Below are 24,211 nucleotides of genomic sequence, written 5' to 3'. Positions count from 1 at the left end.
TGTGGCGACGTGCACAAGCCGCCCAACTCAGCACGTGCTTCCTGCCCTTGGCACCCTGGGGGTCAGGGTGGGTTCTGTGGCAGGGCCACGGGCTGCTTTGATTTCATTTCTAAAGCAGCAGAAGACACAGCGCCCTGGAGGTTGATAAAAATGCACTAATGCTTTTTAAAAGAGCCACGAATTTGTTTTGTTTGAATGTGGAGAAAATATCTCCACATTCCCCCAACCCCTATTCTCCAAGTGGTTTTTCAGTGAGTCAAACTAAAGTTCTAAGAGCTGTTTGTAAGCTCATAATGAAAGCTGGCTATTAGAAAGGACAGAATTCCTCTTAACTATCAAATGGAATTTTCTGCCACAAGATCATAAAAATATTGCCCGAAGTCATCCTATTGATAAACTGGATAAGATTTGGTTATTTTTACTGAAATTATTATCAAGAAACATGACCTCGAGGGTGTTATTAAGTCAACAACATGAAGAGGCTTTTAAAATCATTAGGTCACTCAATCTGTTGTTGGATTTAGTTATAAAACCTTACAGTATGTTGTAATGAACATTGAAGTTGATGTATACCCCTCAGGGTTTTAGGTTTGATATATTTAAAAATTCAAATATACACAACTCCATTGAAAGTGACCATTTTGAAAATTAAAAACAGCTGCATCATCCCTGGTGTTCTCTAAAATGTGGCAACTGAAACCTTCAGTTTACATACACCCTAACATCGCCTTGACAGTGGTATAAACTTCAGAAAGGAACAGCAACAACAAATTAACACGCACTCAAATTATCCAAAGAAAACTGAAAATCTTCACATAGTAGATGATCTTGAACAAGAGTTTATCACTGATTGCAGGAAAAAGTTTTGGATGTAGTGTATCTCCCATACAGAGGAGTTTTATTTTTGTTTGCCTATGGTTTTTCACATACACATACAAGTATCCACATTGCTAGAGTGACATTAGCACTCACCATAAGCATTTTTCCCCTAGGTCAATTCATTTGCTTTGAAAGCGTTTTGATATAGCTTCAAGTAACCACCAGTTTGAGGAGACAACATTCTTTCTTCTGTAGTGTCTTTCGCCACATGCTGAGCAGAAGCAAGTGATCAACTGCAATCTCTTCCCTTCTGTCATATGATGTATAGCCTGGCATTGTGGGGCTCATCTCAAAGGAAGAGTCCCTCCCTGATCCAGGGCATAGGGTGGGCCTGGGAACTGCAGCGAGGGCAGTGGATGGTATGGGAAGGGAAGGCGTCCACAGCTTTTCCCAGACCTCATGCTGACCGACCTGACTTTATGCCCCTCACCCCCCAGTCTTCCAGAGAAAGCCCCTGGGAATCTGGCCTCAGCCCAGCACCAAATGCAATGCTGACACAGGAGTTAAGGGTGATGTTGCCACCAAGGCATAGCAGGCAGCTCCTCAGACACAGTCTTCACCATGACCTCTGAGCTTGGCTTCCGTCATGTCTTTTATCCCACTATCCTTCTTTCTTCATACCTCCAATTCTTCTCACAATGTCCACCCAACTAGGAAAGCCAACAATTCTCCTCCTATTTGAAATATCAGGATAGACATTATGTTAGTGAATCTCCACTTTGGTTAATGAATCACATTTAGGGTAGTTACAGAACCAGTAGCAAGATGTTTTACTCCATGGGTCTCTAAGAAAGAGGAACATTAGTGAGTCATTACTCAAATTGCAGGTCCCTTTGGCTTTATTCTCCACCAGCATTGTCTATTTCTTAGACTTCCTCACTCAAAATAGGAAAATATTCTGGTTGAAGTCAGAGCCTCAATATTTTTTATAAACATAGTGATGATGTCATCATACTCTTCTATAAAATATATGTGCCATGCTTCTATATAAACATAAAATAATTTGGATAATAAAATTTAAAGAAATACATGAACATTAGCAGGAGGACATAAATTTATATTATCAGGAAGAACGATTTAAATTCATTTACTTACAGAAATGGAATTTCCATTAGAGATGCTTGGGGTCTATATTCAAAAAAATTGAAAAAAAATAAAAACAACATCATGACTCTACATACCACTTTGCCTATTGAATTATTGCAATATGTTTATTGTCCTGGTGTTATTATTAATAGTGAGTGCTTTCATTCTCAAAAGTGCTCTGATTTGGATGTAAATTATGTATCTACTCTCTTCTGGGAAATGTTCATAATGTGATTATTCCTACTTTCTCTGTAGAACTATAAAAAGTATACTTTGGTTATTTGTTAAACAGAATGTAGACCCCGAGCAGCTTCCTGGAGACCCAGTTGGCCACCCCATCATGCATCTGTCTGGTGTGAAGCATGCCACGGGAGAAGCCATTTACTGCGACGACATGCCTGCCGTGGACCGGGAACTTTTCTTGACTTTTGTAACTAGTTCAAGAGCTCATGCTAAGATTGTGTAAGTGGTAAAGTTCTTACCCAGTAGGCATAAATGATTGCCCTTTTATCTAAGTTACATTTGTGAAAAGTAATGGCATGAACAGGGTAAGTGATTTGCTGGCAATATCCAATGCAGACCACAGATGAAATGGGTTCGAAATGTAGGATTTACTATAATTTGTGCTTTCATAAAATAACTTCCTTGTCCCAGGAATTTTCTCCCAATTTTCTGGCAAAGAACTACTAGAGCAGCTATTTGACATGTCTTACCTCTCTCGTATCTTATTCTCCAATTACCTGTGCTCTTGGGTGGTATGGCTGCTCTAATGAGCTCTGCTGCATGTGTTATCACCTAGGTCTATTGACCTGTCAGAAGCTCTCAACATGCCAGGCGTGGTGGACATCGTGACTGCGGAACATCTTAGTGGCGTAAATTCCTTCTTATTTTACTCCAAACCTGAGAAATTTCTGGCAACAGATAAGGTACTGCATTTTTGCTTTCTGTTTGAAAAATAACTTCCTCAGTTAAAGTTGCTTCATATTTTCTTAAAAATAGCATCTAATTTGGCATATAATAAAAGAGTCCAGTATTCTTTGAATACTTATTATAAAATTCTATATTCTAATACTGAATGAATTCAAATACATTCATTTTCCTTATAAATAAAGAAGTTGACTAGTTATATAAAAGATACTTTAGGCCATGCACAGTGGCTCATGCCTATAATCCCATTGCTTTGGGAGACTGAGGCAGGAGGATCACTTGAGGTCAGAAGTTCAAGTCCAGCCTGGATAACATAGTGAGTCCCTGTCTTTAAAAAAAAATTTAAAAAGTAGCTGGATGTGGCAGTGTGCACCTAGCTACTCGGGAGTCTGAAGCAGGAGGATTGCTTCAGCCCAGGAGTTTGAGGAGTTTAAGGTTACAGTGAGCTATGATGGGACCACACACTCCAGCCTGGGTGATAGAGCAAGACCTTGTCTCTTTAAAAAAAAAAACAAACCTATTTTATACATACACACACACTTTGGTGTTTTATATTTTCTAGCAATAATATAATATGCTGTTAACAAGTATGAAAGAATGAAGAGAGATTAATTATAACTTTTATTTGCAAACCTCTTCCCTGAAAATCCCTTGCTATTGCCCCAGTCTCAGTAAGTCCCAAGTTCAAGTCTGAGTTCCAGTGTTATGTACACCATGAAGCCTTTACTTATCCTTTAATCCAGAAATTCTCTCTTCCTCTCTGAACTTATTTTGACTCATTCATTCACGCTGCTATGTATTCAGCGGCCTTTTTAAAGTGAGCATCTATTATGTCTGGTCACCATGGCTGAACAAGATACTTGTGGTCCCTGACCTCATACAGCTTACAGTCTAGAGAAGAAAACAATGTGGACCTTTCATGCACTTTCTACCTTGCATTAAGCATGTTTATTTCTCTGTCTTATATATTTCCCCTACCTAGTATAATTCCTTGAATGAGCGCCCATGTCTGATTTCTCTGTGTGTTCCCCACACTACCTCCCATGTAGCAGGGTAAATGAGTAGAGGGACAGTGATAATGTTGTTGCCATTTGAAAGTTACAAGTGATTAAAACTTTGGCTACTGTGTCTCAAGTTATCAGAAAATGCAGCAAGAACAGCAGTCAGCAGGTTTTCTGCATAACTTACAGTTCTCAGTTCAGTGTTTACCCAAAAGAGCTTCATAATTTGAAACAGTCCCTACCTTTGGCTCTCCCTGGCGGATACAGTCGGTAAAAATGAAAGCTTGATGACCGAGAGTTTGAACTCAAGGTTGAAACTCCCCCAAGACAGGGCTGTGTAGCACTGGCAGGGACAATGAGAATTATGACCTTTGCATAAATGTTAACTAAAGAAGTAAAACTGGTCCCAGCTGCACCATAGTGCCTGCTCTCTGAGGTGTGCTGATGGAGATTGTAAGCATCCCAGGGGCCACGTCTATGTGCCAGTCACAGGGGCAAAACCAAGCATCTGTGGAGAGCAAAGAACAGCACCATAGACAGTGTCAAACAGCACCAACGGCAATCATTGCCTGTGTAGGTTTAATTCCTTTTTAAACATTCATTTAAAATTCACTTTATGCCTTAAAAAAAATCTTGTCATTGTAGAAATTGTAAACATACACAAAAATAAAGAAGAATAGGCCAGGCACGGTGGCTCATGCCTGTAATCCTAGCACTCTGGGAGGCTGAGGCGGGTGGATCACTCGAGGTCAGGAGTTCGAGACCAGCCTGAGCAAGAGCGAGACCCTGTCTCTACTAAAAATAGAAACAAATTAGCTGGCCAACTAAAATATATATAGAAAAAATTAGCTGGGCATGGTGGCGCATGCCTGTAGTCCCAGCTACTCGGGAGGCTAAGGCAGTAGGATCGCTTAAGCCCAGGAGTTTGAGGTTGCTGTGAGCCAGGCTGACGCCACGGCACTCACTCTAGCCCGGGCAACAAAGTGACACTCTGTCTAAAAAAAAAAAAAAAGAAGAAGAATAGTACAATGAGCCCCACAGATCTATCACCTAGCTTCAAAAATTATCAACATGTTGCCATTGTTGTTTCATTTCTCTTTCCACTGCCCCCCACACCCACCCCCAACAAACATACTTTTTTGTGCGTTCTAGGTTTAACATTTTTAATATTAGTTTTTTTCTGATGATAAAACTACTATATGCTCATTGTGGAAAAGACATAATTGTTTAAAGTAGATTTTTAAAATGAGTGATTAAGTTTGAATTGTGGATCACAGTATAGGGTCAGAGAGAGAACTCAGCAGCAATGGTGGCTTCCTCCAGTCCAGACGGTTTTACCTTTCTTGAGGTTTAAGTATCCCCTGCCCCCCATCGAACTTTCCACCCTGGTCCCTATGTGAACTGCTTGGTCCAGCTCTCCCACCTGCAGGTGAATGATGCTGGCTGCCAGCCCCCTGGGAAAGGGGATGCCAGAACAACCCTGATTGTGGTGTGGTGTGGCAGCCACACATCAAACCGTGGGACAGGCTCTCATAGGCCCGCTGGCCGTCAGGCAGCCCCACTGGCTTGGCCTGAAGACAGCATCATTGCCACCCCTCTGCAGCCATCACTGCCAGTGATATAGCACAAGGCTCCCAACCTCCCCAGTGCCTGTCGTCCCTGTGGTTATAGTCATGAACAGATGTGAAGGGGCCACATCTGTGTGTATCTAGCCCTGTGCTAGGGGGAAGGAAGAAAATGAGCAAAAGAGAGGACCTGGTGCCTGCCCTCCCTGACCACAAAGGGCTTTCTGTGTCGTAGGTATTTTGTGTGGGCCATCTTGTGTGTGCCGTGATTGCAGATTCCGAGGTTCAGGCAAAGCGAGCTGCTAAGCGAGTGAAGATCATCTATCAAGACTTGGAGCCGCTGATCCTAACAATTGAGGTAATAAGTTCAATGGTGGTGCCATTTCCAGGGCCAGAGGAACAGATATCAGTGGTATATCACTTAAAATGCTTTTGGCTACTGTAGCAGGAAACTATGACTCAAAGTGGCTTCCCAAGCACAGGCGCCTTATTGGCCCCAAACTGTATCAGCATGACCCATTTCCTCAAGGACCTGGTGTCTTTCTGCCTCTGCTCTCTGCTGCCACAGGACGGGCTTTATCCCCATGGCAGCCAGGACACCCTGGGCTTCCTTGTTCACGTCCAGTGGTCAAGAGGAACATTATCACCCCAGCCGCTGAGCACAAGTCCTGGGACCCCGCCTCATTTAGCCACTTACGTCACATGTCCAACTTTGAACTAATGACTGGAGGAGCTATTGGTTACTACTGGGGGTGGGGGTCAGATTTCTCTGAAATCTGCAGGCTATGGAGTGGAGGAGACCTAAACAGAAACCTGAGCTCTGCTTGGGAAGGGGAAGGTGAGGGGAATGCTGGGTGGACAGCCGGCAACGTCCAGGACAGTGGGTCTACCCTGCAACTCTGTGTGCTCCTTCACCCAGGCTCCTGCAGGCACAGAGTGGGGACCAGCAAGATGTCCTATGAAGTGAATATCGAGAAACTATTTTTAGATTTTTTAATGCATATCTTAAATGAGTATGAGAGATATATCATATGATGCCTACCAGCATTCTGGCAACTTAAACAAATTGGAGAATTGCATTTTCTATCTTGATTTTTAGAAAGGAGTTGGAAATTTATAACGGCTATAAGACATCTCTATGAAGTGATAGGGTGTCCTTCTGCATACATTCCATTGGTGCTTATAATTCACTGAATGATGAAAGGATGAAAGTTGGGAAAGTGGCAGGAGTAGATTGGGCTCGGCACACACAGACTCCGTGAGCTCTGGGAACAGTGTTAGCTCCACCACATAGTGCAGACGTGGTTCTCTAGGTGATGAACATGGCCTGGGGCAGAAAAAGAGGAAGAGACTTGGGCAAGATTAGCCTCTCCAGGAGAACTTGGCCTTGAGGGTGTTTCCTGCCATGATGCTCTGTGCTTGGGAACATGGAGTTTGTTCCTGGGAAATTTTATTAACATTTTAACATTAAAATAAAATCATATCAAGAAGACAAAAATATAGAAGTTTAGTTGCAGTCCAAGTGTGATTAGACCTCCCAAATTTTCCTGCCAGTTTCAAATTCAGACATTCTGTTCCCTTCTCAGATCCTTTTCATTCATATGTTGCCTGCTGCTCTTGCTTACTTTATATAGTCCTTCCCCAAAATTTTGCTGTAGAGTTAAAATTGCTTCTTAGCAAGAAATTATTTACATAATGCTTCATCAAAAATTTTGTTTGTAATTCTTTGCCCAATATCAGGGACTAGATATCCACCATTCTTCCCCCTCCTAACCTTCCAGCCAAATAAAAGTCCCAGAGAGAAAATTGATACCACTCTGTCCTTGCCCTCCCCAACTCCAACCAGTAAATCCTTAATCGGCTGCCAGAGAATGCCAGCATCAAATACCAACCTTTGGCGTTGCAGAAAAGAGTTACCACACATTTGATGAGAGATTAAGCTCTCCAAGATCATCAACTGGATTAGAGTAGATTGAATCAAAGCTTATAGCAGGAAAATATGCCCATCTCCCTACACATTGCAGTTCTTTCATCACTTTCCTGACTAAGAAATATTCAGGAAATTGGCTCAAAGTTACTCAAAGAGCAAGCAGCAAGTGAAGTTGAACAAGATTGAACTTTTAAAAGTAGGATTTATAAAACTTGGCTTCTTTTTTTCAACCTAGAGTATCTTAGTCTTAGATTAATAAGAAAAGCATAAGAATTGATTCCAGCATGACCAGAGCTAGCACCTCGCAGAGCTCACTACGTGGTTGACAGGGTTCTAAGTCGGTTTCATACATTAACTCACTACATACTCACAGAAGTCTTATTATTCCCATTCTGATGAGGATACGACACGACAGGGCTACCCAATGTCACAGAGCTAGGCAGTCATAGAAGCAAGCAACAAACGCTCTATCAAAAAACCTGGGCCCCGCAGGTGGTAAGAACCAGCCAACCCAGTTTTCGGATGGAGGAAATGGCAGGATCACAATAGCACATCCCTGCAAGGCATGTTGGTTGATAGGTCTAGACTCCTACTGGTCTAGACCAGAGAAAACCAGAGTTAGGAGACTCCCCAACTGCCAGGAGACTGGAATTTCATGGATGGACAATAAGCCATGTAGATAATGCTGGCTGGAGCTGGCTATCTCATTTGACACTGGACACGTGGATATAAGCAAGACAAATTCCCTGGGGTAGGTAAGAAAACCAACCTACATTACTGTAGCTCCATCCCTGATTATGGGTACCACTGTGCCCCTTCACTGGGCACCCAGGGAAAGCAGTAGGAGCCCGTGTGTGGGTGGATTTGTGGCACCCAGACAGGGCTTGTCTGGAATCTTACTTCCAGGGCTTCAGGTCCCAGGTGCTCGCCTGCTCTGTGCAAATGAAATGCTCATCCCCCCAAAGGAGGGGTGTGGGGTGAGCAGGCAGAGCCACTGTGGTCCCAATCACTGGATGTCTTCAGCTAGCATTTACTGAGTGCTTACTATATGCCATGTAAGCTCTTTACGTGTCTCCTTTCATCTTCTCCACAACCCTATTGGAGCTATATGCACAACTGTTACTTCTATTTAGCAGATGAGGCTAAAAGAGGTGAAGTAACAGGCCCACAGTTAAACAGCTAGTAAATGGAGAAAATGAGCATACCCCTGTGCTATGTGGCCTTGGTTGCATAAAAAGGGTTGTGGAGTGAATAGAATAATCTGCCTGGAAAATATTAGCACCACTCTGGGATTAGGTGCCAGGTTTTTCCTGAGCATACTCAGTTTCTTTGGACCCCATGGCACATTTGCCTTTGCTCCTTGGGGAGTCTCTCTAAGCCCAATTCTTAGCTCAGCTCACGGGGATCATGCTGGACGTTCATGGGATTCCAGAGCCAGGGGCCAGCTGCCACCCAAGGGCTGGACCTCCTGCCTAGGATGCCTCTCTTTTCCATTCTCTTTCCAGGAAGCTATACAACACAATTCTTTCTTCAAGCCGGAAAGGAAACTGGAATATGGAAATGTTGATGAAGCATTTAAAGTGGTCGATCAAATTCTTGAAGGTAAAGAAATGGTGGGAGGGAAGCAACCCTGGAAGCCTCCTAAGTGTGTCCAGGTTAACGCCCCTTTGCCTTCTCAGAAACAGGCACCTCATTCACAAGTGCATTTCCCTAAGAGCCAGGGGGAGGCAGACTGGGCGGCGAGACCTTGCCCTTGGCAGCCCCCGTGCACTGACACCTGCCCTGCCAAGGCGCGGGCTGTTAAAGATGTCATCTCCTTTCACGTTCACGACCTGCAAGAGGGTGGTATTATCCCAGTCCCACAGGTCAGGAAGCCAAGGCTCAGAGTGATTATGGAGTGTGACCAAGGTCACACACCAGCTAAGTAACAGGGTTGGTCATTAAATTGATAGCCTTTTTTAGGATTTCCAAATCCCGTGCTGCTTTCTCTTTCATCCTTTCTCCCTCTGGTTCTCCCTCCCTCCCTTCATTCCTTCTCTGCTTTCTGCTTTCTCCTTCCCTTCCTCGCCTCCTCCCTTTCTCCTTCCCTCCTCTTCTTCCAGACTCCTTTCCTTTATGTATCTGTGTAAGTAAAATTAAATTTGCCTCTTAGAAAATAATTAATTATAATTTTCCAATGAAATTTCACAACTTTTTACTTTGAAATAATTTTGAACTTACATAAAATCTGTAGAAACATTACAGAAACTCCCGATTATCCTTCACCCATATTTCCCAATCTGATGGGGAAAAGTGTAACATTTTTCTATACTTGCTTTGTCATTCTGTGTGTGTGTGTGTGTGTGTGTGTGTGTGTGTGTTTGTGTTTTGGAAGCACTGGGAGAGAGAGAGTGAGAGACATATTTTTTCTGAACTATTTGAGAGTTAAGTTGCAAACATAATGTCTCTTTACCCCTAAATAGTCAGTGGTTGTTTCCTAAGAACAAGAACATTATCTTACATAAACACACAGTTATCAAAATCAGAACATTAACATCCACACAATACTATTATTTAATCTGCAGATCTTATTCAAATTTTGCCAGTTGTCTCAATAATGTCCTTTATAGCAAAAAAAAAAAAAAAAAAAGATTTTAACACAGAGCTTAAATTACCCGTGCTTTTCTTCACTGTGCTCTGCAGCTGTCCCTGCTGTGAAAGCTGTCCCCAGCGCCTGCCTCCCAAGATCCCTGATTTCCCTAGGCGTGCTGGGTGGGTGTGGGCAGTCTGTGCCACATCTCAGAGCAAAGGAGAAATCTGTTGGCCTTGTCTGTCTTTAAGTGAATTTCCAGGATATTGGCCCTTAACGCATGTTAGCAACTCCCATCTCCTTAATTTTTCTCTCCAGCCCTGATCCCAAGCACGAGGGAAGAGCCCTAAGACACGCCGTCCTGGGTACAGAGCCAGAGCTGTGTAATGTGTAATCGCTCAGCCCAGCTGCTTGAGTTCGAAGCCCATCATGTCCCTTAGCTCCATAGCTGTGTCAAACCTGAAGCTAGTCAGGGGCTGGCCGGGTAATGTCATCTGGAAGCTGTAGGAAAGACACCTTGTACTTGTCACCCACCAGTTTTTCTTGGCATCCTGTCTTATTAGCTGTGTGACCTTGGCAGGGCACTTCTCAGGGCTCAGTTTCCTTGTTTTAAAATTATATAAGTAAAATAAAAACAATCTTAAAGGTGCATTATGAGATTGTAAGAGATAATCATGTGTGCTTGGCACACAGTAAGAGATCAATAACCATGAACAACAATTATTATTAGATTTTGATGATTCCATTGTTCTCTTAAAAATGCTATTAGTGAGCGCTAACACGTTGGCAGGTGTTCCTTTAGCAAGCCAGTGTTTCCAGGATTTTCTCATTATAAGAATCACTGAGGATGTTTATGAGACCTGAAGTTCCCTGTGTCCATTTTTAGAATTCTGGAACATCCAAGACAACCCAGGAATCTGTTTTAACAAATTTTCCATGTGATTCTTGGGGTTAGTAAAATGTGTCAAGCACTGAAAGGTGAGTTTGATTTATGGAAGTGGAGAAGAAAGGGGGGGCTACACTTCTAGCACAGGGGGTCCATGGCATGAGCATCTTGTAAATAATAATATTTAGGGGATTCCTCCTCATGTTTGGTTCTTGCCATATATTAGTAAGTTTTGTGTGAGAATTCAACTGTTGTATTTTTCCTTGACATCTTACTTCATTATTTAATTCAATTGGGTGATCTGTTTAGTCTGTCTCTTAACTTAAATTTTAACTTATTTCTCTCCTGTACCCTATTGATAAGTATAAAAGTGATATAGAAATCCTTAAAACTTTTCAGTTTCCATCCTCTTGACTCACTCGTTTGAGTCCATTTTTTTTCTTTCTCTGCTATTGTCATTTGAGTTAAGAATTTTTGACGACTTATTGCAATGAGAGGTAACAGGAAGTAACAGTCATAGCACTATCATAACAACACTTTATCTGTCCCTTGAGAAAGTAGGTGTTTCAGGAAAAAAATGCTTAAAAGATAAAATATGTGGAGAATTATATCAAGTCTTAAAATGTGTTCTTGGAGAAAGTTATGTGATTGTTGTTGTTGTTTTTTTCCCCACTGTGAAGATGTATTTCAGCCCTACCTAATCCTGGTGCCTGTTAAGATCACCACTTACAAATGAGCCAGCTGCGGCCAGAGAGGCTATGTGATTGACCAGAATCAAATCTCAGTTTCCCAACTCTGAAATTGGTGTTCTTTCCTCTACATTATCCTGCTTCTCATTTATCTCTTTAAAATTCTGTTTGCTGGGATGGGCTTTACACTGGAGAGTGCAGATGACAATCTCTTTAGCGGGATTTGTAAGACAGCTGGGGAGCCCTGAAACTGAGATTATTTTCCCCACAAGCTGTCCTGTTGGGCATGGCACAGACAGACACTTTCATATCTTAGTAGCTTTTGGGCTTTAAGGGCCTCTTATTAAAATGTAAATATGCCTGGAGGAATCACTCCTAAACCCATAGCGGGGATAACATTTTATCTCAAGGATTAGTTGATCAAATTGGTTTCCAACCCAGAGAGTTGAGAGCAACAGCCTAGGGTGAAGAGGGGGCACCGCGGTGGGGGCTGCAGGAGTGGGCCCTGCAGTGGAACAGGGCTCTAAACCGTTGCCTACTTTGCAGGTTTCAGTAGAAACAACTCTATCTAACATTTTTTCAGCTCTGTATATTATAAATAAAGTGAATATGTAACAAAATAAATTCTGATTGGGCAGGCAGAATCAGTAATACTGCAAGCCATGAATTTGAGCCTAGTGACAACAACATGGGTTTTCAGACTTTGCTAAAAGCTGAAATTGAAGTTAACATATGAGCTCTTGAAATTTAATGTTCATACTTTAATAAGTGAAGCAGAATCTATCTGTTCATTCTTCTGTGCTCTTTACTCAGATTTCGGATAAGATACAAAATCCAGACTCCAGTACAAAATACTTCTTCAGGAATCTCCCTCAAACAATTTGCAAATCACTATTATTGGGTACATTTTGAAGTTTTGAAAGTTCTGCCTTCCACCTAGCACGATGGTTGATCATAATTATGTTGTTTGTTCCCTCTGCTTTTCTTCCCCACTTACTCCGCCTTCCTGTGGGTTGCTTGAATATTTTTAGAATTTCATTTTGATTTCTCTATAGTGTTTTTGAGTGTATCTTCTTGTATAGATTTTTTTAGTATAATGACATATAATAAAATTTATATATATAAAAAATCCCACTGGTATCAACATTTTGCCAGTTCAAGTAAAGTATAGAACCCTTACCTCCCTTTACGTCCTTTTACTCTACTCTCCCCTGTTTATAATATGATTGATAATCATCTTAAATGTTTTTTCTATGTACATTGAGAACCTCATGAAGCAATGTTATAATTTTGCTTCAGACAAAGTTTAGAAAACTCAAGAGGAGAAGAAAAATCTTTACTTCTATTTTTGTTCTTTCTGTTGTTCTTTCTTTCTGATATTCCAAGATTTTTTTTTTTTAATAATTCTCTGTCTGTTTCAATGGTAGGTCTGTTGAAAACAAACTCTCTTAATTTTCCTTCATCTGACATTTCTTTTGATTTCTTTTTCATTCTTGAAGGATATTTTCACTGGATATGGAATTCTGAGTTGACAGGTCTTTTAGCAATAGAAAATTTTTCCACTACTTCCTCTGGCCTCCATGCTTTCTGATGAGTAATCTGCTGTCTTTCAAAGTGCTCTCTCCCTATAGATGAGGTAATGTTTCTCTCTTGCTGCTTTTAAGACAGTGTCTTTGTCTTTCTGAAGTTTGATTGTGATGTCTCCTGCCTTGTATTTCTTTGGATTTATCCTATTGCATTGCTTAGCTTCTTGAATCAGTAGGCTTGTGTCTTTTGCCAAGTTTGGGAAATTTTTAGCCATTGTTTTTTCAAATACTTGACTTCAGTAACACAAATATTAAATCTATAGACACACAAGTTCCTGAGGCTCTGTCTATTTCTTTCTTGGCTATTTTTTACTCTTATTCAGGTTTGTTGATTTCTATTGTTCTGTGTTCTTGTCCACTAATAATTTCCTCTTTTCTCTCTATTCTATTGTTCAGCCCATCCATTGAGCTTTAAAAATTTTTCTTGTTGTATTTCTCAATTCTAAAGTTTCCATTTGGTTCTGTTTTTTATACTTTCTATTTCTTTGCTAAGACTTTCTATTTTTTCATTTGTTTCAAGTGTTCCTGTAATTGCTCAATGAAGCATTTTTATGATGGCTGCTTTAAAATCCTTGTCAAATAATTCCAACATCTGTGTCATCTCAGTGTTGGCATCTGTTGATTTCTTTTCTCATTGAAGTTGAGAGTTTCCTGGTTCTTGGTTTGAAGAGTAATATTTGAACATTTTGGATATAATGTTATAAGGCTCTGGATCTTATGTAAATCTTCTGTTTTACTAGAATCTTCTGTTTCACTAGACTACTCCAACCCTTTGCTGGTGGGGAAGAAGGGGGTAATGCCTTGTTACTGCCAGCAGGAGGTTAGGAGTCCAGGCTCCCCGAGTGGTCTCCACTGGCACCACCCCAGCAGAGAGGTTGGGACACCTCATGGCAGCCTGATGAGGGTGGAAAGTATAGGTTCCCTACTTAGCCTTTACAGGTAGAAGTTGGGTTGCAGTTTTTTTCTGTGGTGTTTGGCTAGAGTAGAGTGTTTATTGTCTAAAAATTTTTTATCTTCCTTGGCTTCCCCTTTTCTGGTCTTTTGACTAGAGTAAATTTTTTTTCTGTTTTTGCCTGTTGGTGTTTTTAGATTGCTGGCTTTTCTAGAACTAAGTCTGGAATCTATGAGGCAAACAACAACAACAGCAAAACCCACTGAACTCACTGTGTGTCTTTCTTTGGGTCCTGAAGTCTCTACTGGGTCTGCCTTCTTCTCTTTACCTTTCAGAGTCTTCTTATATTTGTTTTATATATAATGTTCAGGATTGTCGGCTGTATCTAACAGGAGGAACAGGGAGAAGTACATCTATTTAATCTTCTCCTGGAACTGGAAGTCTCCTTGCCATAGCATTTTGACTCCAGAAAGTCGCACATGTTTTCCTAGGGCTCTGGGACCTAGCATATTGGCAGACAATAACAGATTCTGGCAGGACCGTACTTCAAATCCACAAGTATACTGAAAGCTAAGCATTGCTGTTTGTGACCCTTCACTGTGCAGCGTGCTGGCCCAGCAGAAGCACTGTCAGTGGGATTTCTGCACAATGAGACAACAGCTGGGGGACACCACCTGTACTTTCTGGTTGCTTCCTCAACTTTCATTTATTTTCCTATAACAGGTGAAATATATATGGGAGGTCAAGAACATTTTTATATGGAAACCCAAAGCATGCTTGTTGTTCCCAAAGGAGAGGACCAAGAAATGGATGTCTATGTGTCCACACAGTTTCCCAAATACATACAGGTAACATGAGGCCACTGTGGAGGGGACATGGCTAGTTTCTGCCAGAAAAATGTACCAAGAGCAATTAGAGATAAAAATGTCCTTTCTTCAGGAACTGAAGAAATACTGAGTACTAGTAGCCATACTGATTTGGGTATTAATAGCCATATGATTTCAGAGCTTTTAGAAGAGTATAATTAAAGTAGGGGCTTTTTGTTTGTGGTTCTGCAACTATAAAACCAATTGTGGAATCAGCAGGTCTCTTTTGCTCTGCTCTTGGCACTGTTAACACAAAAGAGAAAAGAGGAAGGCCTGCTCCCCAGAGCTTATGCTACCTCACTGATATGAAGCAGTTAGGAAATAGTATTGGAAAGGATGCAGCCAGGTGCTAAATCAGCTAAGTCAAAATGTACATGGGTGTAGAAATGAAGAGAAAAGAGAGTTTGCTGAGGCTGGGATCATCTAGGTAGACCCATGAGGAAGAAGTTTTAAGTCTGGATTCATGGCAAGAGTGATGCTTGTCTAGATTATAGGAGAAGAGAGGCCATTTCCAGGCAAATCCATGGCAAGATCAAATGCCACTCATTCATTTATTCACTCTTGCTTCTGCAAACATTTGTTGCCTGTGTCCTGTATCCCAGGCAACATGAGTATAAGGAAGGAGGAATGGCACAGTGACTACCTGAGCTGGAATGGAGGGTGCCTTACGGGGAGGCTAGGTTTAAGCACCAGGGGAAAGTAAGGGACGCAGAGCAGAGGGCTCTTGATTCAGTAGGTCATAAGGAGCCAGTGCCATTACCAGAGAATAGGAATGTGAGAATGTAGAGAATTGCCTTGTAGAAGGTGGGCACAAAGAAGGGTCAGATGGCCTCCTTTCCAGGCCTATTCTGCTCTTCACTCCCTGCATGATGTTGGGCCCTCACTTCATCCATCTCGGGCTCCCTATCTATAAAAATTGTTAAGATTAAATGACCTCTAAACATTATGATGGCAAGAAAGAGTAAGACCTGCATCCAGGGAAGACCAACTGGTCAACTTTAGCGGTAATCCAAATGGGAGGTGAGAAGTGCTCATTCTCTGGGGACACAGAAGAATGTAAGGAAAAGACCCAAGCTGGGAGAGTCTTGGAAGGCCACAAAATCTCACTGCTTTAGGAAACATGTCCCTAGTGTGAAAAAGGACACTTTGGGTGTGATTCATAGGGAAAATACAAAAAAATATTAGAACAAAATCTAGTATCTCACTGGTAATGAAGAGGTACTTGATATTAATAATAGTTTTGGCAATGTCCTTATAGCCACATGTTGCTGAGAGCAGCTGGGGATGTCTGCCAAGGTGAGACATTGTCCTGTTATTTAGCATAGCCACCCAGTTTGGGTATCACGTACAGCATCATGGAATCAAAATGTGCAGTGGCTGTCACACCCCCACTTCAGGGGACAATTTCTTTTTGTTAAGGTCATGGGTGTGACAATGATAGTCACAATTGTGTCCTTGCTGAAAATGAGTCAAATTAATCAGAACTGTTACTGTTCACAGGACATAGTTGCCTCAACCTTGAAGCTCCCAGCCAACAAGGTCATGTGTCACGTAAGACGTGTTGGTGGGGCGTTTGGAGGGAAGGTGATCAAGACTGGTGTCATGGCAGCTGTCACCGCATTTGCCGCAAACAAGTACGTGGAGAAAATCTGCTAAATACACTACAAAATAAAATGAAATCATGCTGAAAGTTCTCAATATCAGGATTAATGAGGAAGAATCTGGGCCAAGATTATTTAAAATCACATATAATATACAAACATAAGCAAGATGTCAGCTTATTATAACTTCCTTGTCTTATATTGTCAAGCTACATCCTATAAGAATCAGAGTAAGAATCAATTACTTTAGACATGACTTCCTTTACTTAGAAGAAAGAAATATATACACACACACACACACACACACACACACACACATATATATATATATAAGAATCAATTAGAATGAAAAGAATGAAAGCCACAGAAAAAAATATTACCTGGAATACCTGGAAAGTAGACAGAAACAGGTCCTGAATGGGTAGGGGTTACTTGTCCTTAACACCTGTTGGACTGACCTATATATGTATAGGTCATTTATATGACTCTTTGGACCATATATATATATATATATTGCCTTGCTTTAAATAGAGACTTTGCTTCTGTTATGTTTACATTAATTTATATTGTTATTTTCCTTTGAGTATCTCAAAACATCATCATAGGAAATGGTCTTTGGAGCAGGCACACCTAGGAGGCTTAATTTCTTTGCTGAATAATATAGGTCAGTTCCAGCAAAAAGACCTGGATTCCAGGGAGCACTTGGCAGTTAGCACCTTGATTTGTGCCAGTTTAAAATGTGGCCTTGGGAACGTTTGCCTATAGCAGAGGTTGTTATCACAGTGGGAATACCCCCAGAACAGTATCCTGGAGCCTTGAGCATCCAAGAACCTGCCTCCCACAAGTAGCAAATGCCAGGCATTATGCCCTAACCCGAAGGGAGAGGAGGCCACCCGGTATGACTGAGATCAGCAGAAGCTGGGCGTGTAGGGTAGTTCTGTGGTTCTCTGATGCATGTGGGCATCACTCAGCTCCACTCAGGCTCTCATCAGGAGTTATATAAACCCCAGATAAACCTACTTGGTAAAGGAGTTTACCTCTCTTGCTTTTTTTGCTATTTTAGACATGGTCGTGCAGTCCGCTGCATTCTGGAACGAGGAGAAGACATGTTAATAACTGGAGGCCGCCACCCTTACCTTGGAAAGTACAAAGTGAGTCGAAGAAGGTGTGGGGGAAGGATTTGTGTTGTAAACACAACATTCCATCAAGGCAGGGGGCAGTGTTTGGCTACTTTCTAATGCAGAATGACTACGAGCAAATCAACACATTATCTAACTTTCTATTCCTTGTGCTGACTGTTTAATCACTCGCTGGTTCAATGAAGCTTTCCTGCTTTGCTCAAAGATATCAGTTTAAGAAAAAATACTAGCTGGTATTGGCTGTTACAGAGTGAATAATTGGAAAACATGAGGATATATGTCTATGAAAGTAAATCTGATAACCATGCTTATTCCCACATGTAAAAGAGGTGAAAATAGAATAATCCCCATAACAATAGTGTTATGTGAAATTGCAATTATTTGCAGATGTGTTCTTCATTTTTCAATACATCATGGATATTTTTGTAGAATGGGTCCCAGAAATTTCTAGGAAAATTTTCATAGTAGAAAGTAATTGTACTTTTGCTTTATAAAAAATAATTTTACTTGTCACAGTAGGCTAACTGCTCTAAAAAAACAACTAAAAACTCTCAGGGACTGAGACATTAAAAAGTGGGCAAAAGATATGAACAGAAGCTTTTCAAAAGAAGATAGACTTATGGCCAATAAACATATGAAAAAATGCTCAACATCTCTAATCATCAGGGAAATGCAAATCAAAACCCCAATGAGATATCACCTAACCCCAGTGAGAATGGCTTTCATCAATAAGTCCCAAAACAACAGATGCTGGTGTGGATGTGGAGAAAAAGGAACCTTATACACCGTTGGTGGGACTGCAAACTAGTGCAAGCTCTATGGAAAACAGTATGGAGATACCTCAAAGAACTGAAAGTAGACCTACCATTTGATCCAGCAATCCCACTACTGGGTACTTACCCGAAGGAAAAGAAGTCATTTTATCAAAAAGACACCTATACTCGAATGTTTATTGCAGCCCAATTCACAATTGCAAAGATGTGCAATCAACCCAAGTGTGCATCAATTCATGAATGGATTAACAAAATGTGGTATATGTATGCTGTGGAGTACTACTCAGCCATGAATAAGGATGACTTAATGCCTTTGCAATGATTTGGATGGAGCTGGAGACCATTATCCTAAGTGAAGTATCTAAAGAATGGAAAAACTAACTCCACATGTAGTCACTATTAAATTGCAACTAACTGAAGAGCACACATGTGCTTAGAGGGAAGTAAAACTTAATGGAAATCAAACAGAGGGGAGGGAAGAGGTGGAGATGGGTGAAAACCTACCCAACGGGTACAATGAATACTATCTGGGTGACAGGCACACTTAGAACCATGACTCAAGCATTATAAAAGTGATCTATGTAACCAAAAATATGTATACCCCTATAATATTAATACTTTGAAATTTAAAAAAATGAAAACATAACGATCTCAAGTTAAGAGATGAAGTGCACGTGGTAAAACCATGGGGAGAGATGAATATGAGTCATAGTATATCCATGAGTCTTCTTAAAGAAGGTGAAACACAAATGTACCTTCAAGAATTAGTAGACAGAAAGAAGGCATGCCAGGTGGTGGGAATAGTGATAGCAAAATCACAGAAGTGGAATGACATGGCATGTCTGGTAGGGGCAGGAGTGAAGGGAGAGGGGGAATGACTACAGAGTGCTTCCTGGAGGGTAGTGAAAGAGGATAGGTTGGTTTATGTGGTGCCTGACTGAGAGGGGCCTGGAGTCACTTGCTCTCATAAGAAAGACTGAGACTGAGTAGTTCCTTGATCAGTCTGGTGCCATATCTAAACATGGGTGCTTTGGGGAGGGAAATAGGATGGCCTGGGGAGAAGAGAGGATGGAGGCAGGTGGACCAGCGGTGGCAGTGGATGCATTCAGACATGAAGCCGTTGGGGTCTGAGATAGGATGGTAAGATGTAGAAGAGATAAGTCCAAGAGCCATTGTAGTGTAAAATAAAATAGGATTTGGTGAAAAGTTTGGCAAAAAACAATGGAGAACACAACCACAAATATAACTTGGAGGATTCCAGAAGAAACAGACAAGTTGGAAGGAGGAACCAGTCTGGAAGGACAGTGATGAGCTTGTTTGTGTAAGTGTTGGGGAAGAAGTGACAACAGGACTTTAAAGCAGAAATGTCATTCACCACGACAGGACTTTGTTAAAAGGACTGGGTTATAGTGATAGAAGCCATCATCACAGGGTGATTAAAACTATGAGAAAATAATGTTTTCTGATGGAGAGTAGTATGAGGATAGGAGACAATATTTGTAATAGTAATACTAATAATTTATATTGAGAACACTTGCTATGTTTCAGACACTTGCCTATAATTTTCTGTGCATTACCTTATTTATTTCCATTTCACAGATAGTGAAATAAGTTATATAGCTTGCCTAAAATTACAGCACTAGTCATATATCCAAGACATCACAGCCAAATCCAATGTCATGAAGCTTTTCCCTATGTGTGGAGGGTTCACAAGGGACAAAGTAGACTTTAGAGAGGCTTGGCCCTGGCGCCAGTACCAAAGGCCAGTTCTCCTCCCCCAGGCTGGATTCATGAATGACGGCAGAATCTTGGCCCTGGACATGGAGCATTATAGCAATGGAGGCGCCACCCTGGACGAGTCATTATTCGTAAGTGTTTTAAGAAGCAAGTTCACATTCCTAAAAGAGTGTTACATAAAATGATTTCACTCAGAAAATGTTCAATAGTTAAGTAATATTTAATTATGAAAGTATAACAATCATTATTGCAGGGGTAGGCGCGTGTTACTGGCGCCCACAGCATGAGCCCAGAGGTCTTGGCTGAGTCTACATCTGTGTGTCATCTCCATGCTTCCCTCTAAGTGTTCAGAGCTCTTTTCCCACATGCGAACATGAGCTTTGGCTTTCTCAGCTTTGGCCCTACTGACATTCTGGACTGGGTGACTCTTTATTTTGGGGGCTGTCCTGTGCTTTGCAGGATGTTTAGCAGCATCTTTGGCTTCTGCTCGGTGGATGTCAATGACACTGCCACCCCCAAGTCCTTAACAACCAAAAATGTCTCCTCCAGACATTGCCGAATGTCCCCAGGAGGAAGGCATTGTCCCTGGTAAAGGACCAATGCATTAGACCCAATACCAAAATATTTTTTTCTATTTTCTCTGTTTTCTAGGATATTATATTCATTACATTCTGTAGACCCAGTGCTTAGAGCCTATGAATATTTCAAAGGCTTCTGTAAATGTTTGAAATCTGAAAAAAAATGCATTAACTCTAAAATATGAAAAGAAAAAAATAAGTACTTCAAAAGAAAAATTATTCAAATACTTAAAGATTATTTTACAGCAAACATTCGGGGTGTGAGTATATTTAGCTTGTTTGATGTGATGTAGAGGGACTGCCATTTCCAGCCGGGTTTGGGTCTGAGTCTTAGGCTGGGGAGACAGGTACAGGCTTATCACATCAACTCTGGATTTCTCCAGGTGATAGAATTGGGAATTCTGAAAATGGACAACGCTTACAAGTTCCCCAACCTGCGCTGCCAAGGTTGGGTGTGCAAAACCAACCTTCCATCCAACACGGCATTTCGCGGGTTTGGCTTTCCTCAGGCGGGGCTGATCACCGAATCCTGTATCACGGAAGTTGCAGCCAAATGTGGTCTGTCCCCTGAGAAGGTAATACTAAATCAGTCTTGCACACAAAAGACTTAGAATTCAGAGGTGGGGGGCCTTTGGCGGTCATTCAGGTTGACAAATTTAAGATCCTGGGGGGTAAATGATTGGCTCCAGGTAACCCAGCTGACTAGTTAATATAGAGCCAGGGCTCCAAAGTTCAGTGACCTTTGTCTCACTCAAAATCCTTCTCAAAAATCCTGCAAACTGAGGCTATAGATGAGTGAGCACTGGCTTCTCACCTGGTTAGTGACAGGCCTCCATCAATTGAGGGCATAACCACTACCAACAATTCCACTAAGCCCCTCATTCCCTGCCTCCCTAACATCTCAGCAAGCTGTGAAAAAGTTGGTCATTTTAGTTATTCGAATGGTCTCCTTTCAATTCTTTAAGTCTCAGCCCCAACTTCATTCATTAACAAGGACATTTCCCTCCCTGGGGCCTCTTCCACCCCATATCCTGCAGTGGAGTTAGGGTAGGGAGAGGTGGTGAGCTCTCTCTCACCCCTTCTCCTCCCCTGTGCCTTCTGCTATGATGTACGTGCAGGGAGGAAGAGGAGGAGGACCAGGGAAAACAGACAACCTCTCCTCATGTGATGTCTCCCAGGGAGCTTGAAGTCCTCTCTTTGGTTCCATGTAACCGCTTTTCAAGTATGTTTTCTGTGGCTCCATTTCTGTCAGCTCTTCCAGAAATTGAAGTCCCTGATGAGAGTCAGTTAACTCTCCACTGACCTTCAGTGGGCACCTCACGTAGGAGTCCTTGGAAGGCCCCAGTCCCCATTCATCTACCTTCTTCCCCCCAACATTAGACTCTATGGCCATAGGCAGGAGCCATCTTCCTTATGTCTCTTGAACTTGGTTCAGTGGGGTGGGGGGGGGTCCTTGCCCCTCCCTTCCTGGCCATCTTACCACAGCCTCTGTCCCAGTGTCCTGCCACATTTGGTAGCAGTAGGGAGGAGAAGCATGTGAAGAGCTCCCCTCATCCCCAGAGAAGTTGGAGGAGAGAATAGCCTCTTACAATCACTGCTTTCCCAAAACAGCACAGCTCTCTAATTTCTAGTCTTCCTCTTACAAAATGACCTGAGAATTTTTTAGGGGGTAGGGAGAGTATGTGTCTGTAATGGCCCCGTCAGCCTGGGGAGGAGGCTGGCGCAGCACTGAGAGTTTTCTCCTGAGAATGTGAGGTACTTGGATTCTTTTACTCAGTGCTTCAGACATCCTAGGATAGAATCTTTTAATTTTTTCTTCATCCTAGATATTGGTTATGTTTAAGCAAACTTTCACATTTGCGTGTCTTGGAGGTGAGTGGTCTTATCTGGCCACAGCATCTGAACCATCCAAATCATGTGGCCTGGATGACCTTTCACCAGATGTTCCTAACACAGCTGGAATCAGGAGTCTGTGGTGTACCTGGACTGTGTCGAGTCCCATAGGAATATAGGGGAAGGATCCCTTCCTTTGAATTTGCACGACAGCAGCGTAGAAAGCATTTAAGTAAGTGCTAACATATTTGATAGAGGCTCCAAGTAAAGGAAGAGGAGAATGCTGTGTGTGGAGAAAGGCTTCCACAGGACTAAGTAGGACTCAGCTTGGAGCTTGTAGGATGGGCAGAATTTGACCAAGAGGACAGTGAATAGGTGAGACTACATCTGCTGGGCTCCCTGCACCCACCCCGCCTTTAATCTCCTTTTCTTCCATAGGTCCGAACGATAAACATGTACAAGGACCTTGATCAAACACCCTACAAACAAGAGATTAATGCCAAGAACCTGATCCAGTGCTGGACAGAATGTATGGCCATGTCTTCCTACTCACTGAGGAAAGAAGCCGTGGAAAAATTCAACAAAGAGAATTACTGGAAGAAGAAAGGGCTGGCCATAGTCCCCCTGAAGTTTCCTGTTGGCTTTGGCTCAGTCGCTGCTGGTCAGGTCAGTTCTCCAAACACAGGTGGGAACATGCCCAGAAGTGGCCCAGACAAAACAAAAGATACTGAGGAAACTTCCTTAAGTCAGGTTAGCCATGGAGATGCAGGGCCCAGCTGTTAAACTTCTTCCAAGTCGTGCTTAGTCAAGCCAGCTTTATTCCAGAGGAGACAAGAGCTCCTCAGCCCACATCCCCACAGTTGGCGAAAAACATTCCTGCTGGGAAACTGGGGGACTTGAGGTTTACTCCTGGCAATAAGCAGTGGAGCCAACTCGCTCTGGGCCCGGATGGCTCACGTGGAAGGTAAGAGTGCAGGACCGACACCTTCCACGACTCTAGCCCAGTGATTCTGTGTCGCTGGGCTGTGAAATAGAAACGGAAGCTGCAAGGCATATGGCGCCCCACTCCTTTTGGGGGGGTTGGGTTGGGGTAAACTAAAGCCAGAAAAGTAAATCACTTTGATAATTTTTTAACACAATTTTCAGAGTTTGTTCATCTCATAGCTGTTCAAAGTTTGAAGGGAAGGACTGGGAACCTCTCTTGTAGTTTATTTTCTTCATTTGATTAAATAAATGCCCTTGCTTTGTTGCTAAATCCCAGTTGCTGTTTTCACCTCTTCATTCATGAATGAAACTTACCCCTGATGGCTGGTGAGGGACCGTGCTGTTCTGGCTCATGGTGCAGTAGTGATGGGGGACCCCTACTATCCATTTTCCTACATATATGTATTCCTGTATGTACGGATAAGCCAGAGGAGCCCTCACAATTGGTGTCACTCCTCTTTGCAGGATTCATGCCTTCAGCTGAGCCATGAGGAAGGCACGGCAGGCGTGTTGCCTGATCTCAGAAGAGCAGCGAATGGGGGGAGCAGGGAGAGGAGCATTAATGTGGATGTCATATGTTGAAACCGGAGCTGAGGAGGCCAGGAAAAGTAGGGGGGAGTCCTCCCACATTGCTGAATCCGTCTGTTCACCTAACTTTCCTAGTTGAGCCTTGGAGTACCTTAGAATGTT

At 42.2% G+C, this 24,211-nt stretch overlaps 1 protein-coding gene across 4 annotated transcripts in view; it reads left to right on the top strand.

The window, feature by feature from the left end:
* Positions 1 to 24,211, top strand: part of LOC123643919 (aldehyde oxidase) — a 65,839-nt gene that overhangs the window by 27,744 nt on the left and 13,884 nt on the right. For all 4 annotated transcript variants that reach the window (XM_045559818.1, XM_045559819.1, XM_045559823.1 and 1 more), the window contains exons 17-26: positions 2,258 to 2,427; positions 2,765 to 2,891; positions 5,694 to 5,816; positions 8,894 to 8,990; positions 14,734 to 14,858; positions 16,377 to 16,510; positions 17,541 to 17,628; positions 20,171 to 20,257; positions 21,088 to 21,279; positions 22,976 to 23,203. In XM_045559818.1, the coding sequence (XP_045415774.1) occupies positions 2,258 to 2,427; positions 2,765 to 2,891; positions 5,694 to 5,816; positions 8,894 to 8,990; positions 14,734 to 14,858; positions 16,377 to 16,510; positions 17,541 to 17,628; positions 20,171 to 20,257; positions 21,088 to 21,279; positions 22,976 to 23,203 (1,371 nt within the window). The remainder of the gene's footprint in view (positions 1 to 2,257; positions 2,428 to 2,764; positions 2,892 to 5,693; positions 5,817 to 8,893; positions 8,991 to 14,733; positions 14,859 to 16,376; positions 16,511 to 17,540; positions 17,629 to 20,170; positions 20,258 to 21,087; positions 21,280 to 22,975; positions 23,204 to 24,211) is intronic.

Source organism: Lemur catta, chromosome 8 (genome assembly GCF_020740605.2).
Source record: "Lemur catta isolate mLemCat1 chromosome 8, mLemCat1.pri, whole genome shotgun sequence".
Lineage (NCBI taxonomy): Eukaryota > Metazoa > Chordata > Mammalia > Primates > Lemuridae > Lemur > Lemur catta.
The sequence above is the reverse complement of the archived record's forward strand: the minus strand, read 5'-3'. Positions and strand labels throughout refer to the sequence as shown.